Source organism: Oncorhynchus kisutch, linkage group LG10, assembly GCF_002021735.2.
Source record: "Oncorhynchus kisutch isolate 150728-3 linkage group LG10, Okis_V2, whole genome shotgun sequence".
NCBI classification, from domain to species: domain Eukaryota; kingdom Metazoa; phylum Chordata; class Actinopteri; order Salmoniformes; family Salmonidae; genus Oncorhynchus; species Oncorhynchus kisutch.
The window spans coordinates 38,003,884-38,021,050 of record NC_034183.2 but is presented as its reverse complement, the minus strand read 5'-3'; the positions used below and the strand labels follow the sequence as shown (position 1 = coordinate 38,021,050).

The 17,167-nt window shown below is 42.5% G+C and overlaps 1 protein-coding gene across 2 annotated transcripts in view; it reads left to right on the top strand.

Moving 5' to 3' along the window:
• LOC109898120 (rho GTPase-activating protein SYDE2) overlaps window positions 1-5,697 on the top strand; it is a 75,691-nt gene extending 69,994 nt beyond the window's left edge. For both annotated transcript variants that reach the window (XM_031833625.1, XM_020492933.2), the window contains exon 7: window positions 2,934-5,697. In XM_031833625.1, the coding sequence (XP_031689485.1) occupies window positions 2,934-3,655 (722 nt within the window). In that variant the 3' untranslated portion in view covers window positions 3,656-5,697. The remainder of the gene's footprint in view (window positions 1-2,933) is intronic.
• The last annotated feature ends 11,470 nt before the right edge of the window (window positions 5,698-17,167 follow it).

Genomic DNA, 17,167 nt, shown 5'->3' with positions numbered 1-17,167 from the left:
ACCGATCGCTGCCCGCACCTGCCAGCATGTCGAGCATCACTACTCTGGACGGAACTGACTTAGAATATGTGGACAACTGCAAATATCTAGGTGTCTGGTTAGATTGTAAACTCTCCTTCCAGACTCACATTAAGCATCTCCAATCCAAAATTAAACCTAGAATTGGCTCACTATTTCGAAACAAAGCACCCTTCACTCATGCTGCCAAACATACCCTCGTAAAACTGACTTATCCTAGCGATCCTTGACTTCGGCGATGTCATTTACAAAATAGCCTCCAACACTCTACTCAGCAAATTGGATGCAGTCTATCACAGTGCAATCTGTTTTGTTGCCAAAGCCCCATATACTACCCACCACTGCTCTCATTGGCTGGCCCTCGCTTCAAATTGGTCGCCAAACCCGCTGGCTCCAGGTCATCTATAAGTCTTTGCTAGGTAAAGCCCCGCCTTATCTCAGCTCACTGGTCACCATAGCAGCACCCACCTGCAGCATGTGCTCCAGCAGATATATTTCTCCCCCAATGCCAATTCCTCCTTTGGCTGCCTTTCCTTCCAGTTCTCTGCTGCCAATGACTGGAACCAATTGCAAAAATCACTGAAACTAGAGACTCATATCTCCCCCTCTAACTTGAAGCACCAGCTGTCAGAGCAGCTCACAGATCACTGCACCTGTACATAGCCCATCTGTAAACTGCCCATCCAACTACCTCATCCCCATACTGTTATTTATTTTTTCGCTCCTTTGCACCCCAGTATCTCTACAGGGGTACGATTTCCAACTTGTTGTGTAATGTTTATGTCCAATGAGCACCGATACGTTTTATTTATAATTTCTCTTCATTCTTCATCTTCATATGACAATGATTAAAAACCATTTAGCAGTAGATTGTCAACTTGATAAATGATGACTGCTAGCTTACAAACTAAGATTTTGAAAGTATGATGTTGACATGATCAGTCCAATCAAAGCTACTGTAGATATCACGTGATTTGACGTCATTTTACCTGTTGTCAATGACCTTGAGCCTTCTTGGATGGGCGCGTCTTATGTAACTCTATGGCAGCACCCAAGGGGCTTGAATTTTCAAGCTCTACCCTTAGATTTGGCGGTGAGGTAGTATCCCCATGAGTGACAGAACACTGAGCCAATCACGGTGCAACTAGAGAACATTACCCAATCATGATGCAACTAGAAAACGTTACCAACCCCTACGCTCCGTATTTTCCGCTGGCTGCCCCTCCACCACAGAAAGCGATAGGCTGCAACACCTGCATTCGAGCTGCCTTAAGAAAGCAAAAAAAGATACCAATTTTGTATGCAGCTTAATTAACTCGATGATTCTTTTTTTTAAATTGCATTACTTGCAAACTGATGTAACATGCGAAACAGACGCCACACCTTAGCTTAAAAGGTGGGTCTCAAAATAGGTCGACATGATCAGTCCAATCAAAGCTACTATAGATATCCTGATTTGACCTAATTTTATTTGTCAATGACCTGTGCCACCTGCCCTGAATGACGGGTTGGAAGTGTGTGCGTGTGTGTGGGCTGATATGTGTAGTACTGTATGTGATTGTCGGGCCTTGGAATTTGGTGTAATTTCATGAGGAGGTGAAAATGTGCGTGTGACTCATTGGCTTTGGTGCATGCTGTGGTGGTTATTTTGTGGCTAGAGAGAGATCATTGGATATTTTTAACTGATCCCAGTACAGTGGGAGCAGCCCTGGATATGGACGTTTCCAGGAAGGTGTGTGGCAGGATGGGGTGGAGAGGAGTTCAGGGTTATTTCCTCAATGGGTTTACAATGATTTAAAAGTATTATTCATACAGTATGATATCAGAACCAACGGTTGGCTCTACTCTACCACTGTGAGATTTGTGTACTTTACTTTCTTCCTCCTTCAGCATAAAGGAGATGTAAAAGTCAAGTCAAAGGTGTTTTCCTGTAAACTGTCTGACTGACAGGTTGCTCTTGTTGTAGTGAGTGGACATTGTCTGTTTTACCTCTGAAATGTTTGTTTTTTTGTTTGTTTTATTCCGCCACTGACTGTAGGAGGTATCTAAAGATGTACTGTCGGGAACACAGTGTACTAGGTACACAGAGAGACCGACAGGAGGACAGGTAACTGGGAAGTGGTGGTTGGAGTGCTCAGTGTTCTTCTCCTTAGATAAGACATGTTCATATCATGTGATTTCCCCCCCCCTCCTCCTCCTTCACCCAAAAGCAGGGATGTGTTTTGTACCTAATATTTGAAGACTAAGTTAAAAAGTAGTAGAGTGTGTTGGAGTGGATTTAGCATGTTGGAAATACCACTTTTAGATCCTGAATTTAACTCCAGGAGGACCTTGTGTGTACATTGTGCTTTTTTCAATTGAGGGCCTCCCGAGTGGCGCAGTGGTCTAAGGCACTACATTGCAGTGCTAACTGTGCCACTAGAGATCCTGGTTCAAGCTCTGTCTCAGCTGGCCTCGACCTTGAGACGAATGGGGTGGCGCACAATTTGCCCAGCATCGTTAGATGAGGGTTCGGCTGGCAGGGATGTCCTTGTCCCATTGAGCTCTTGCAACTCCTGTGACAGACCGAGCGCATGCACATTGACACGGTCGCCAGGTGTTTTCTCGGACACATTGGTGTGGCTGGCTTCTGGGTTAAGAAGCTTGGTTGAGTCGTGTTTCGGGGGACACACGGCTCTCAACCTTCGCCTCTCCTGAGTCCGTATGGGAGTTGCAGCGATGAGAAAAGACTAACTACCAATTGGATACCACGAAATTGGGGCGAAAAGGGGGATTTGGATTTGAGTAATTGGTTTACACCAACAATGCTTGAAGAGCATGTGCCATACACCAGGAATTGGCACTGACCGAATAGCTTCCTGTTTACTCTTTAACTCTTTCTTTCTCTCTCCCTGTCTTTCTATCTCTCCTTCCAGTGATGGACCCACGTGACAAGACCTCGTCCCCCATCCCAGGGCCCCCCGGCCCAGCCGACCAGCTGGCCGTTCCCCCCCTGCGTCGGAGGAAGGAGCGCCCCCAGGTGCTGACCTTGAGCGATGCAGAGATGGCCGGGGTGCTGCGGCCCAGGCCGGGCCGTCTGGACAGCCCTAGCAACCGTTACGCCGGGGACTGGAGCCGCTGTGGACAGAGCTACTTCCCCCCTCCTCGGTCCCGGGAGGAAAATGACTATGCCGATGTTCCTTCTGAGGATATGGAGGTCACTGAAGAGGAACTAGAGGACAAGGGACAGGAAGGAGGAGAGGAGCAGAGACAGGAATGGTTACTGGACAGGGGACAGGCAGAGTCAGCCACAGCCGAACAGGAGCCCCCGTTACCCGAGGAGGTGATGGAAGGACCTGTAGAAGTGGAGAAAGAGGAGAGGGAAGCAGAGAGGAGAGTGGAGGAGCGTGATGGCTCCAGTGGTGGTCAGCCGTCAGACAACAGGGTGTGTGATGATGATGATGATGATGATGATAAGCGCATCCTGCCCCTCCACCTCCCCAAAGAGCACACGTACCAGGCCTACATGAAGATCCAGGACATCAGCCCCGTGCTCAGCAACAAGGTCAACCTGCGAGACCTGCAGGAGAGCATCGACACGCTTATAGGCAACCTGGAGAGAGAACTCAACAAGAACAAGCTCAACGTCGGCTACTGACTCAACACACATACAGCTCAACAGGCTACTGACTCAAATGCGTGCCCCCAATGGGGGGGGCGGGGGGCTTAACTATTCTAGGAGCTCAAGACTTGAGTTGTTGGGGTTCAGAAATTGGGCCCCAGGGTTGCCGTGGTGAATCCATGACGACACAGTGGCATGTGCACCAACAGTATTGTGTGTTCCTGCAGAACTCTGGTGTGTGATTGGCTGGACACCTCATTTAGCACCTACCCGCAATACATTCCGTGATGTTTTATTAATGTTTTGTTTTTGTTGACTATGTTCCTGTCCGGTTGTTGCCTCTCTTCTTATTAGAAGAACCCATTGACCCCCAGGGGTGTAAACAGTGCCTTAATTGTGTGAAGGTTGGACTTTAAGGCAGGGGACAGCTTTTCTATTGAGGTACGATTATGATGTACAACAATGCACTTGTGAGGCAGGCTTTATTGTATAGAAGATGCCGTTTAGGTACAGTATATGGTACACGCAGTATGGCTGGCTATGGACTGGGAGGAAAGCTACCCGCTAGCGGCTAGCCCACTGAACCCCCCTCCTCCTGGGGCACGAGGACAATGCTGCTGGGCTCTGTCGAATGGGCAGATGGGGCCTGGGATAGATCCACAGACCCTATCATGTACAAAGTCACAGACATAGCTGCTTGACTACGATGGACATACACATATAAATGAGGAAATACGGGTGATAAGTGTCTCTCTACTTGCTAGAACATGCAGAGTAGCTAATCTGAAGCAAATTAAAAGAGGGATAGAAAAATGATTTAATGTATTTGAAAAAAATAAGTGAATATGATGACATTGCTGTCTGTTTTTCTTTCATTACCTTCTCCCCAACCTCCTACGTGATCTAGAAACAGACAGTGATCACTTGCGGGTTTAAAGAGCAAAAGCCAAATATAGTAAACTTATGTACGGTACGTACTGCCTGAAGAACAGCAGTTCCCATGTTTCACAGAAACAGTTAGTTTGAAAAGGGCTACAGCGAGGGCTATAGGAGTCCCCTTCCTAAATACATAGAAGCAAATTTTCAGCAATCCAGGGATTCAGAACGACCAGTATTTAACAAATGTATACATCAATGTTTAGTATATTATTTTTTACAGCTAATATATATTTCCATACAGGCATATTTAAATGCTCTCCATTACCTTGTATGTATCTATAGATAGTAACCGTCTCAGACTATATGTAGTGTTGCTTTGTTTCCCCCCCCCCCCCATGCTATCTGTACACTACTTAAACGTGCTGGACTAATGGTACAATTTAAGCTGTAAAATAAATTAGATAGCAATATCTCTTATCCTGCAAGAACATATTTCTATTTTTTATTGTACATATTTGCCATCTGTTTTTGTTCGCAGGTTAGTCTGAGCTGTGTATATATGTGTTTTAAAAAGGTACTGGTGGGGATTGTTGCATGGTCAATAGCTTTATTACTGACATAAACATGTATATTTCCCATCTCCCGAGATTACCATAAATGTGTACATACAGAGATGATTTAAAATGTGTTCCTATGCCACTTTGTCATCCATTTGGCAGCTGCTCACGCACACAGCCTAACAAGGTTGTTCAAACTGACATTAAATTGAAATAATAAAACAAAGGAAAATCATTCAGTTAGCTAATCCCTGAGGCTATGGCAGTGCAGTCGTTTCTGATGGGGAAATTATCCAGTGTCAAGCTGTGGTTGTGTCCGAAATGACACCATATTCCCTACATAGTGCACTACTTTTGAACAAAGCCCTATAAGCCATTACATAAGTATGTTTTTCTGGTTGAAATTCTGGTCTGGCACTGGTTCCTTACCTCTAGGCATGGATGGCGTCTGGACTGGAGGTTCAGTTTGAAAGGTTCAGCAGGGTGCAACAGCTGTTTATCACTCACAGGAAAGACACTCACAGGCGACTAAGCTAGTCAAGCATCATCATCTGTCTCTTTTTCACGCTATGAACTGCCTTTTCTTCTTTGTACTGATCTTGATAAATGTATGGTCATATTAAATTATATATTTCACGTGTCTTTGCGTCTTTCTGGTTACATTATTTATTCCATTTTATTTCAATCATCTTCTGAGGCCAAATGATTGCCCTGCTGAGAGTAAAACGTCCCAAGTGAAACGTTCCATTTTGAGATGCATGTGTCTGTTATACATAATTTTGCTATTCACTTTTGACCATTTACTACAATGGCATAACACTAAAATAAGTCCATTTTGGATCTTAGTTTCTACTGTGTTGCTTCCGGAAATCCATTGTGATTTCTAGTTTTATTTTCATTCATGATTTAGATGTTGAGTTCTGCAGGAATTTTGATTAATCTATTTTCGCTAACAGTTGGAGCAAAGCAATAAATCACAAGAAAGAAGAGAAAAGTTCCTGGCTTTTTCCAAATGGTTTTGGGAATTGCCCCTGTACTCTGGGAATCTCCCGCACGGCCCTGCTTCTGGGACATTCCCAAAAGACAGCACTCATCATAGTAGCCCTCGAGTGGCCCATCCCAAGTGGTAACATTACAATTATAAACACCTTCTGCCGTGAGTGAACATAGAACTCCAGATAAATGGTTTTGTAACGTTTTTGATGTGATGGGTGTTCATGTGACGTTTTTGTTATGAACTAGGTTCATTAGTGAAGCTTCAGGGTACAGCGTTTACCGCACTGGTGACTGTAGGTATGCTTTTCATCACCCTGTGAAAAAAATCTATAATTCTCCCAGGTCTTTTGAGTCAGTCTAAATCTAGATTGGCTTGCTCTAAAAGTGCTGAAATGTCAAAGTTTTCATAGAGAATTTCAAGTTGTATATCATCAGCACCAGTTCTGCTTACCAAAAGTGGCCCACTAGGCAACTTACATTCCACGCCAGGCTTGGTTCATACCACAGTGCCAGTTCTGCTTACCAAAAGTGGCCTACTAGCAGTAGCATAACGTAGTTTCTCTGAACCGCCAACAGGTCACCTCATGATATTTTAGGGAGGCAAACTTCGACCTTTTGATGACCGAAGTATAATTTGTTTTTTCTTCTACATTGATAAAGTTACTAGTCACCTCCCCCATGTCAAACACTTGCATTCAGGAGGCGGGATTATTAAGGGGAAAGGGTGACATCACCCTCTCTCATTTTAATACACCAATGGTAACATGATATTCTCTTACCTAATTTAAATAAGTACTGCCTTGTAACCAACATCAGAGAAGCCATGTTTGAGGGGCATGGTTTATATAGCTAGATAGCTACTCTACTGGTGCCAAAATTTGACTGTGGGTGTCAGCAAATAAATGTTTACACTATTCATATGTGGAAAACATGTATCTTCTCTTTGATCTTTGTCTGGTGTTAGCTAGTTACGGGCTAGCTAGGTCTTCAGCCAGCATGGAACAAAAGGAGGGGAAAGATCATTCAAAACTCTGACGCAGTTGTCATATCAACACTTCCGTCAGTGACGTGAAATGCATCACTAGAGACATGCCAAACGGAAGATGAATTTAAAAAAATAAAAAATGTAGATTAATAGCTATGTTTCGAATCCAATTGGTGACAGATTTTCATGTGAATGTTCTAAAATCCACATAACTGATCATAATCAGTAAGTGATGACGTAGAACTTTTTTGCTTAGGTTTTCATGTACAGAATAAAAGTCCAATAATGTGTCCAAGGCATTTTCAACTCTGCTGATAGTGGTGTCACACATCCTGTTGTGTTAAATAGTAAATGTGAATGAATCTTGTTCATCCAGCCACGGTGTCAGATTTCAAAAAGGCTTTAGGGCGAAAGCAAACCATGCGATTATTTGAGGACAGCACCCTATCAAACAAACACAGACAATCATATTTCATCCCGCCAGGAAAGACAAAACTCAGAAATAACAATATAATTCATACCTTACCTTTGAAGAGCTTCTTCTGTTGGCACTCCAATATGTCGATAAACATCAAATGGTCCTTTTGTTCGATTATTTCCGTCGTTATATCTCCAAAATGTCAATTTATTTGGCACGTTTGATCCAGAAAAAAACACCAGTTCCAATTCATGCAAGATGACTACAAAAGATCAAATGAATTACCTGTAATCTTTGTCCAAACATTTCAAATAACTTTTGTAATACAATCAGGTATTTAACGTAGATAAGTTCAATTAAGACGGAATAAACTGCATTCAATAGAGGATAAAAACTAAGTGGAGCGAGCTTTCAGGTCGCGCGCCCCAACCACAACAGTACACTAGACTCGACCCTCGTTCTGAACAGCCCTTCATTTCACAAAGGAAAAACATCAACCAATTCCTAAAGACTTGACATCCAGTGGAAGCGATAGGAACTGCAAGCAAGTGCCTTAGAAATCTAGATCCACATAGAAACCCCATTGAAAAGAGTGACCTCAAAAAAAGAAAATCCTGGATGGTTTGTCCTCGGGGTACAGATAATTTATGCTTTTCACCACTGGGAATGGCAAGGATGGAAAACAATCTGTTAAAATTGATAAATAAAACTGGGCATACTTGAATTAGTCAATAAAGATATAAAAGGAGTTGAAGACGAACCTCAAAAGAAACAAACAAGCTAAAAGGGACAGTCAATAAGATTGAAATGGACATTAATGAACTTAAAAAGAGAACATCTTTCTGAGAGAAGCCTTACTTGATATACAGATCAGATCTATGAGATTAAACCTGGTACTTAATGGAATCCAACAAAAATATGGCAAAGTTCCTGAAAATGTTGTGAAGGAATTCTTTCTTACCATGCTTCAAATCCCACGCGGTCAACAAAATCCAACTCGAACGTGTACACCGTTTCGAACAGAGAGGACAGAGAAATAAGCGCCCAACCATTTCCAAATTAGCCTAGGAATAAGGAAAACACCCTCACTTTGCTGATGCTCAACACAGGGGCCCCACAAGGAAACCTGGCACCATCCCTGTTTATAGTTAGAATAGTCAGGATTTAGGGAATGATGAAGGGTGCAAAGAATAGAGAGACCCTTGATTTAAACCTGCTTCAGAGTGCTCAGGACCTCAGACGGGGGTGAAGGTTCACCTTCCAACAGCACAACGACCCTAAGTACACAGCTAATACAGTGCCTTTCGAAAGTATTCGGCCCCCTTGAACTTTGCGACCTTTTGCCACATTCAGGCTTCAAACATAAAGATATAAAACTGTATTTTTTGTGAAGAATCAACAACAAGTGGGACACAATCATGAAGTGGAACGACATTTATTGGATATTTCAAACTTTTTTAACAAATCAAAAACGGAAAAATTGGGCGTGCAAAATTATTCAGCCCCCTTAAGTTAATACTTTGTAGCGCCACCTTTTGCTGCGATTACAGCTGTAAGTCGCTTGGGGTATGTCTCTATCAGTTTTGCACATCGAGAGACTGACATTTTTTCCCATTCCTCCTTGCAAAACAGCTCGAGCTCAGTGAGGTTGGATGGAGAGCATTTGTGAACAGCAGTTTTCAGTTCTTTCCACAGATTCTCAATTGGATTCAGGTCTGGACTTTGACTTGGCCATTCTAACACCTGGATATGATTATTTTTGAACCATTCCATTGTAGATTTTGCTTTGTTTTGGATCATTGTCTTGTTGGAAGACAAATCTCCGTCCCAGTCTCAGGTCTTTTGCAGACTCCATCAGGTTTTCTTCCAGAATGGTCCTGTATTTGGCTCCATCCATCTTCCCATCAATTTTAACCATCTTCCCTGTCCCTGCTGAAGAAAAGCAGGCCCAAACCATGATGCTGCCACCACCATGTTTGACAGTTGGGATGTGTGTTCAGGGTGATGAGCTGTGTTGCTTTTACGCCAAACATAACGTTTTGCATTGTTGCTAAAAAGTTCAATTTTGGTTTCATCTGACCAGAGCACCTTCTTCCACATGTTTGGTGTGTCTCCCAGGTGGCTTGTGGCAAACTTTAAACAACACTTTTTATGGATATCTTTAAGAAATGGCTTTCTTCTTGCCACTCTTCCATAAAGGCCAGATTTGTGCAATATACGACTGATTGTGTCCTATGGACAGAGTCTCCCACCTCAGCTGTAGATCTCTGCAGTTCATCCAGAGTGATCATGGGCCTCTTGGCTGCATCTCTGATAAGTCTTCTCCTTGTATGAGCTGAAAGTTTAGAGGGACGGCCAGGTCTTGGTAGATTTGCAGTGGTCTGATACTCCTTCCATTTCAATATTATTGCTTGCACAGTGCTCCTTGGGATGTTTAAAGCTTGGGAAATGTTTTTGTATCCAAATCCGGCTTTAAACTTCCTCACAACAGTATCTCGGACCTGCCTGGTGTGTTCCTTGTTCTTCATGATGCTCTCTGCACTTTTAACGGACCTCTGAGACTATCACAGTGCAGGTGCATTTATACGGAGACTTGATTACACACAGGTGGATTGTATTTATCATCATTAGTCATTTAGGTCAACATTGGATCATTCAGAGATCCTCACTGAACTTCTGGAGAGAGTTTGCTGCACTGAAAGTAAAGGGGCTGAATAATTTTGCACGCCCAATTTTTCAGTTTTTGATTTGTTAAAAAAGTTTGAAATATCCAATAAATGTCGTTCCACTTCATGATTGTGTCCCACTTGTTGATTCTTCACAAAAAAATACAGTTTATATCTTTATGTTTGAAGCCTGAAATGTGGCAAAAGGTCGCAAAGTTCAAGGGGGCCGAATACTTTCGCAAGGCACTGTAAAACGCAGGAGTGGCTTCAGGAAAAGTCTCTGAATGTCCTTGAGTAGCCCAAGCCTGGACTTGGAGACCTGAAAATAGCTGTAGTGATGCTCCTCATCCAACCTAACAGAGCTAGAGGATCTGCAGAGAAGAATGGAAAAACTCCCCAAATACAGGTGTGCCACGCTAGTAGCGTCATACCCAAGAAGTCTTGAGGCTGTAATCACTGCCAAAGGTGCTTCAACAAAAGTACTGAGTAAAGATTCTGAATACTTAAAGACATTTCTTGTTAACTATAGTTTTGGCAAGTCAGTTAGGATATCTACTTTGTGCGTGACAAGTAATTTTTCCAACAATTGTTTACAGACAGATTATGTCACTATCACAATTCCAGTGAGTCAGAAGTTTACATACACTAAGTTGCCCGAGCCTTCAAACAGCTTGGAAATTCCAGAAAATGATGTCATGGCTTTAGAAGCTTCCGATAGGCTAATTGACATAATTTGAGTCAATTGGAGGTGTACCTGTGGATATATTTCAAGGCCTACCTTTCAACTCAGTACCTCTTTGCATCATGGGAAAATCAAAAGTAGTCAGCCAATATATATGTTTTTTAAGACAACAGGTCTGGTTCATCCTTGGGAGCGATTTCCAAACGCCTTAAGGTACCATGTTCATCTGTACAAACAATAGTACACCAGTATAAACACCATAGGACCACGCAGCCGCCATACCGCTCAAGAAAGGATACGTGTTCTGTCTAGAGATTAACATATTTGTGCGAAAAGTGCAAATCAATCCCAGAACAACGGCATATGACCTTGTGAAGATGCTGGAGGAAACAAGTACAAAAGTATCTATAGACACAGTAAAACATGTCCTATATCGAAATAACCTGAAAGGCCACTCAGCAAGGAAAAAGCCACTGCTCCAAAATCTCCATAACAAAATCCAGACTACGGTTTGCAATTGCAGATGTGGACAAAGACTGTACTTTTTGGAGAAATGTCCTCTGGTCTGATGAAGCCAACAAAAAAAATGTTTGGCCATAACGACCAAATCAAAGTTTATTTGTCACGTGCAGAGTACAACAGGTGTAGACTTAGTGAAATGCTCACTTACAGGCTCAAACCAATAGTGTAAAAAAGGTATTAAGTGAACAATAGGTAAGTAAAGAAATAAAAACAGTAAAAAGACATTGAAAAATACCAGTAGCGAGGCTACATACAGACACCGGTTAGTCAGGCTGATTGAGGTAGTATGTACATGTTGATATGGTTAAAGTGACTATGCATATATGATGAACAGTGGAGCAGTAGTGTCAAAGAGGGGTTGACGGGTGGTGGGTGGGACACAACGCAGATAGCCCGGTTAGCCAATGTGCGGGATCACTGGTTGGTTGGGCCAATTGAGGTAGTATGGACATTAATGTATAGTTAGTGACTATGCATATATGATAAATAGAGTATCAGCAGCGTAAAAGAGGGGTTGGGGGGGAGGCACACATTGCAAATAGTCCGGGTAGCCATTTGGTTACCTGTTCAGAAGTCTTATGGCTTGGGGTTAAAAACTGTTGAGAAACCTTTGTCCTAGACTTGGCACTCCGGTACCGCTTGTTATGTTTGGAGGAAAAGGGGGATGCTTGCAAGCCGAAGAACACCAACCCAACCATGAAGCACAGGGGGTGGCAGCATCATGTTGTGGGGGTGCTTTGCTGCAGGAGGGACAGGTGCACTTCACAAAATAGATGGCAAAAAATAGATTCCTCATGAGGAGGAAAATGTGCAAATATTGAAGCAACATCAAGACATCAGTCAGGAAGTTTTAAAGCTTGGTCACAAATGGGTCTTCCAAGTGGACAATGACCCCAAGCATACTTCCAAAGTTGTGGCAAAAGTGCTTAAGGACAACAAAGTCAAGGTATTGGAGTGGCCATCACAAAGCCCTGACCTCAATCCTATAGAAAATGTGTGGGTAGAACTGAAAAAGTGTGCAAGCAAGCAAGGCCTGCAAACCTGACTCAGTTACACCAGCTCTGTCAGGAGGAATGGGCCAAAGTTCACCCAACTTATTGTGGGAAGCTTGTGGAAGGCTACCCGAAACATTTGACCCAAGTTAAACAATTTAAAGACAATGCTAACAAATACTAATTGAGTGTATGTAAACTTCTGACCCATTGGGAATGTGATCCTAACTGACCTAAGACAGGGAACTTTTGAGGATTTAAGGTCAGGAATTGTGAAAAACTGAGTTTAATGTATTTGGCTAAGGTGTATGTAAAACTTCCGACTTCAACTGTATGTAAATTTGATATTAAAATGTTTTTATTTTGAATAAATTTGCAACAATTTCTAAAAACCTGTTTTTGCTTTGTCATTATGGGTTATTGTGTGTAGACTGATGAGGGAAAAACAATTTAATCAATTTTAGAGTAAGGCTGTAATGTAACCACCAAGGGGTCTGAATACTTTCTGAATGCACTATATTCATGTGTATATATTTACAAATAATATATGGGGGATTGGACATGATGCAGACAATAACATAAATGTAAGCTACAATATTGAAGCTGATCTACCCCCCAAAAAAAACATTTTTAAATAATCAGCCTGCAGTTGCGCATGCTGGGAATTATGATAATTGTAAGATTGTGCCTAATTAGCCTAACTTCTAACTAGCCTAACCCTAACATTTTTTATAAATCAGGGAGTGTTGCAAAATTCAAAAATGTTGCTGTGTCCGCTCCGCATTAGCTTAAAATGGTTACCTCATTCAGATGACGAGTAAATCTACCTTGTTTCGTATTCCGCCTGCTGGCTGGCTGAGACTCACTCCAGACTGTCAGTTGTCACTTCACTTTTCAGAGCATGAGGGCGAGGGCGTGTGGCCGCAGCATAGATGCATAAAGACTTCGGATCCGCAATGTGATTGGTCAATAATCTAACACATCTAGGGTGTATTCAGCTTTTAACACATTAATTGCAGGAATTGACACAAAACATTAATACAAATCATGTTGTGCCCAATGCAGTGGTCATAGAGATGCAGTGTCATCCCTAAACAGATACACAGATGTGTTAAAAAAAAAACTGTTACGAATCCTTTAGGCCCTGCAATCTAGGGGGAGGTGGAAACGAGACCCGTAACATAACTCATGCAAATTATACCAGTGAAAAGGAACAGTGAGAACCAAAAAACAGACAACTTAAATCTACCGTCAAACACTCAGGATTTATTTAAAAAAACACACGGTAAAGGGGGGCAGGGAAAAGGGGCGGAGCTGGACCCACACGGTAAAGGGGGGCAGGGAAAAGGGTCGGAGCTGGACCCCAGGAAAGAAACAAATATCCCAAAACACCACTAAACTAGACTAGCCTGCTTCAATACAGCTAACTACCTAACCAATAAAATACAGCGGGTGGTCCACCCAGTTCTAACTAGGGTACTTAGACAAAGTATTCCTACGTGTAATGTAGGCCCATGGGCAACTTGGCTTGGTACCCCCTTTTCCCACCATCAACAAAAAGTGTCAACCACCATAACAAAACAATACTCACAGGATAACAGACAAAGTGATGTGTCGTTTCAAAAACAAAAGCGAGATCTCTGCATACAACGAGAGAGACCTGGGGAAAACAACTGAATGGGTTATTAAACCAAGGGGATGTGATTGGGAATTGGAAACAGGAGGAGGGGTGTCTTCAGATTGATGACTGATTGGGGAATGATGATTGTCGTCTGTGAGGGGAGAAGGAGAGAAAAGAAATACACACACACACAGAGGATACACACTCAAGATACCTGTATCCATAACAATAACACATGTTTTTTAAGAGTGCAGGTTGCGGGCCCTACTGTTTTTGATAATGAGTATTGCCTAACCGAGACAGTCTTTCCTGAGACATTGTGTATTATATGTCCATTGCGCTGCACACAATTTAAAGTTAGTTTGAATGATGCATGCCAAGATATACCAGAGGGATTGTTGATATTGCAACCACACAACTCAAACACCGATTCACCAGTATGAACAAAATTGCAAAATTGTCCACTAAAGATGATAAGCTGTTGGCATCTGCCAATTTACTGGCTGTCCAGTATCCAGACGACCTGTCCCTAGAGCTTCCTATAGGCCTACAGTTCATCTCTTTCCATAATGTGTTGAGGCCGTCAATTAAGGAGAATGACAGGCTCAACTAAAGATGTTGCAGAACTGCTGTATCTTAAGCACCACTCACTTCTGCCCATTTTCCCTGATGTTGCCATGGCAACCACGCTGTTTTTACCATTCCCGTAACTGTCATTTCCTATAATAAAACTCATAAAGAATGACCTAGGAAGCATTAGGCTCTTGGTCTGATATGCACTTTGGAAGACCTGAGTAAACTCCACTCACTGCACTGGCGCTGTTTATGAATGACTTTTTGGAGGGTTACTGTCAAAATGATGTATTACATAAATAAAAAAATAGACGTATGACAGACACATGATTACCCAGCGCTGTGAGAGTGTACGGTACTGTATGCCAGTGCACTCTAGGCGGCCCGGTTCCACGCCACTTTTATTTACAGGGTCAGTGATCAGTTAAGTATATTCTCAGACGTCTAGAATAGGATTATTATACGTTGCATGAAGTATTGTTTACGAAGAAAATAAGTATCATTGACAAAGAAAATGGATTTACATATTAAAATCTCTCTCTGTCACCTGTCACTGCTCAGAGATGCAGAACTGGTGATCCCGCAGTTCCAGTTCGGCTTAGCAAAAGTTGGTCAGTGGTCGCCTCAGTCTATTCTTAGAAGTCTATAATAGGATTGCATGAAATCAAATCAAAGTTTATTGGTCAGGTACACAGTTTAGTAGATGCTATAGCGTGTGCAACGAAATGTTTATGTTACTAGTACGTTGACCACCAAGTCAATGAAAAGTTTGCATTACTTAAAAGGTTTATGTGGTACTGACTCAAACCTAAAGATGATGTCACATCTACTCAATTTTTTTAAGTTATGCGACAGAGCCTAGGCTCGAACCCAGAGTCTCTGGTGGCACAGCCTTAGACCACTGCGCCACCTGGGAGGCCTCAAGCAGGATTATTTGGGAAAGTTAACAGAATTTTGCAACACTACTTAGTTAAACCATGATTTTCAGTCCACTGTATTATGCCTCAAAATAAGGACCATATCAATTATAATGATCACATGCACCTAGAAACTCACTTGAAGGCCACAGGACTGAATTGTTTTTATTCAACAACTATCTCTCCGTCACTAACAAATACAGGCATGGGTGGTAATTCTACAATTGACTCAAAAAGGCTCACTGGGAAATTATATTGAACGTGTGGCTTAGTGGGGGTGTATTTTTTTCAAGCTTATACAACTCAAATCTGGACCCCCTACTGGGTCACAGAGTAAAGACTAAAAAAATCCCTTTAAGTAACTGTACTCAGATATATTAAGTGCAACAGGTTTCCTCAAACGTTTTGAGTAATGACAGCACATTGCAGTATATATACAGTACAAATTAAGTGGGTAAAACAGTATGTAAACATTGTTACGTGACCAGTGTGCAATGGCTCATAGGGCAGCAGTCTCTAAGGTTCAGTGTAGTGTACCAGGTAGTAGCTGGTTAGTGAGTTAGTGACAGTCTCTAAGGTTCAGTGTAGTGTACCAGGTAGTAGCTGGTTAGTGACAGTCTCTAAGGTTCAGTGTAGTGTACCAGGTAGTAGCTGGTTAGTGACAGTCTCTAAGGTTCAGTGTAGTGTACCAGGTAGTAGCTGGTTAGTGACAGTCTCTAAGGTTCAGTGTAGTGTACCAGGTAGTAGCTGGTTAGTGACAGTCTCTAAGGTTCAGTGTAGTGTACCAGGTAGTAGCTGGTTAGTGACAGTCTCTAAGGTTCAGGGCAGGGTACTGGGCGGAGGCTGACTAGTGATGACTGTTTAACAGTCTGATGGTCTGGAGATAGAAGCTGTTTGTCAGTCTCTCTGTCCAAGCTTTGATGCACCTGTACTGTCTCTAGATGGTAGTGGGTCGAACAGACCTTGGCTCAGGTGGCTGAGGTCCTTGATGATTTTCTTGGCTTTCCTGTGACACCGGGTGCTGTAGAAGTCCTGGAGGGCAGACAGTGTGCCCCCGATGATGCGTTGGGCTGTACCAGTTTCCATACCATGTGATGATACAACCCGACAGAATGCTCTCAATGGTGCATCTGTAGAAAATTGTGAGGGTCTTAGGGGCCAAACTTCTTCAGCCTCCTGAGGTTGAAGTAGGCGCTGTAGCGCCATGCTGTCGGTGTGAAGGGACCATTTCAGGTCCTTAGTAATGTGCACACTGAAGAACTTAAAGCTTCTGATGCTCTCCACCGTGGCCCCATCTGCTGTATTAAATACAAAAAAAATAGAATCAAACTTTATTTGTCACGTGCACCGAATACAACAAGCGTAGACCTTAATGTGTAGGCCTTAATGTGTAGGCCTTAATGTGAAATGCTTACTTTCAAGCCCTTAACCAACAGTGTAGTTCAAGAAATATTTCCCAATTTTATTTTATTAATAATAAAAAGTAACACAATAAAATGACAATATAAAGGCTATATACAGGGGGTACTGGTACCGAGTCAGTGTGCAGGGGTACATGTTAGTGTGCGGGGGGTACAGGTTAGTTGAGGTAATTGGTAGGGGTGAAGTGACTATGCATAGATAATTAACAGCGAGTAGCAGCAGTGTATAAAACAAATGCATGGGGGGAGGTGTCAATGTAAATTGACTGGTGACCATTTGATTAATTGTTCAGCAGTCTTATGGCTTGGGGGTAGAAGT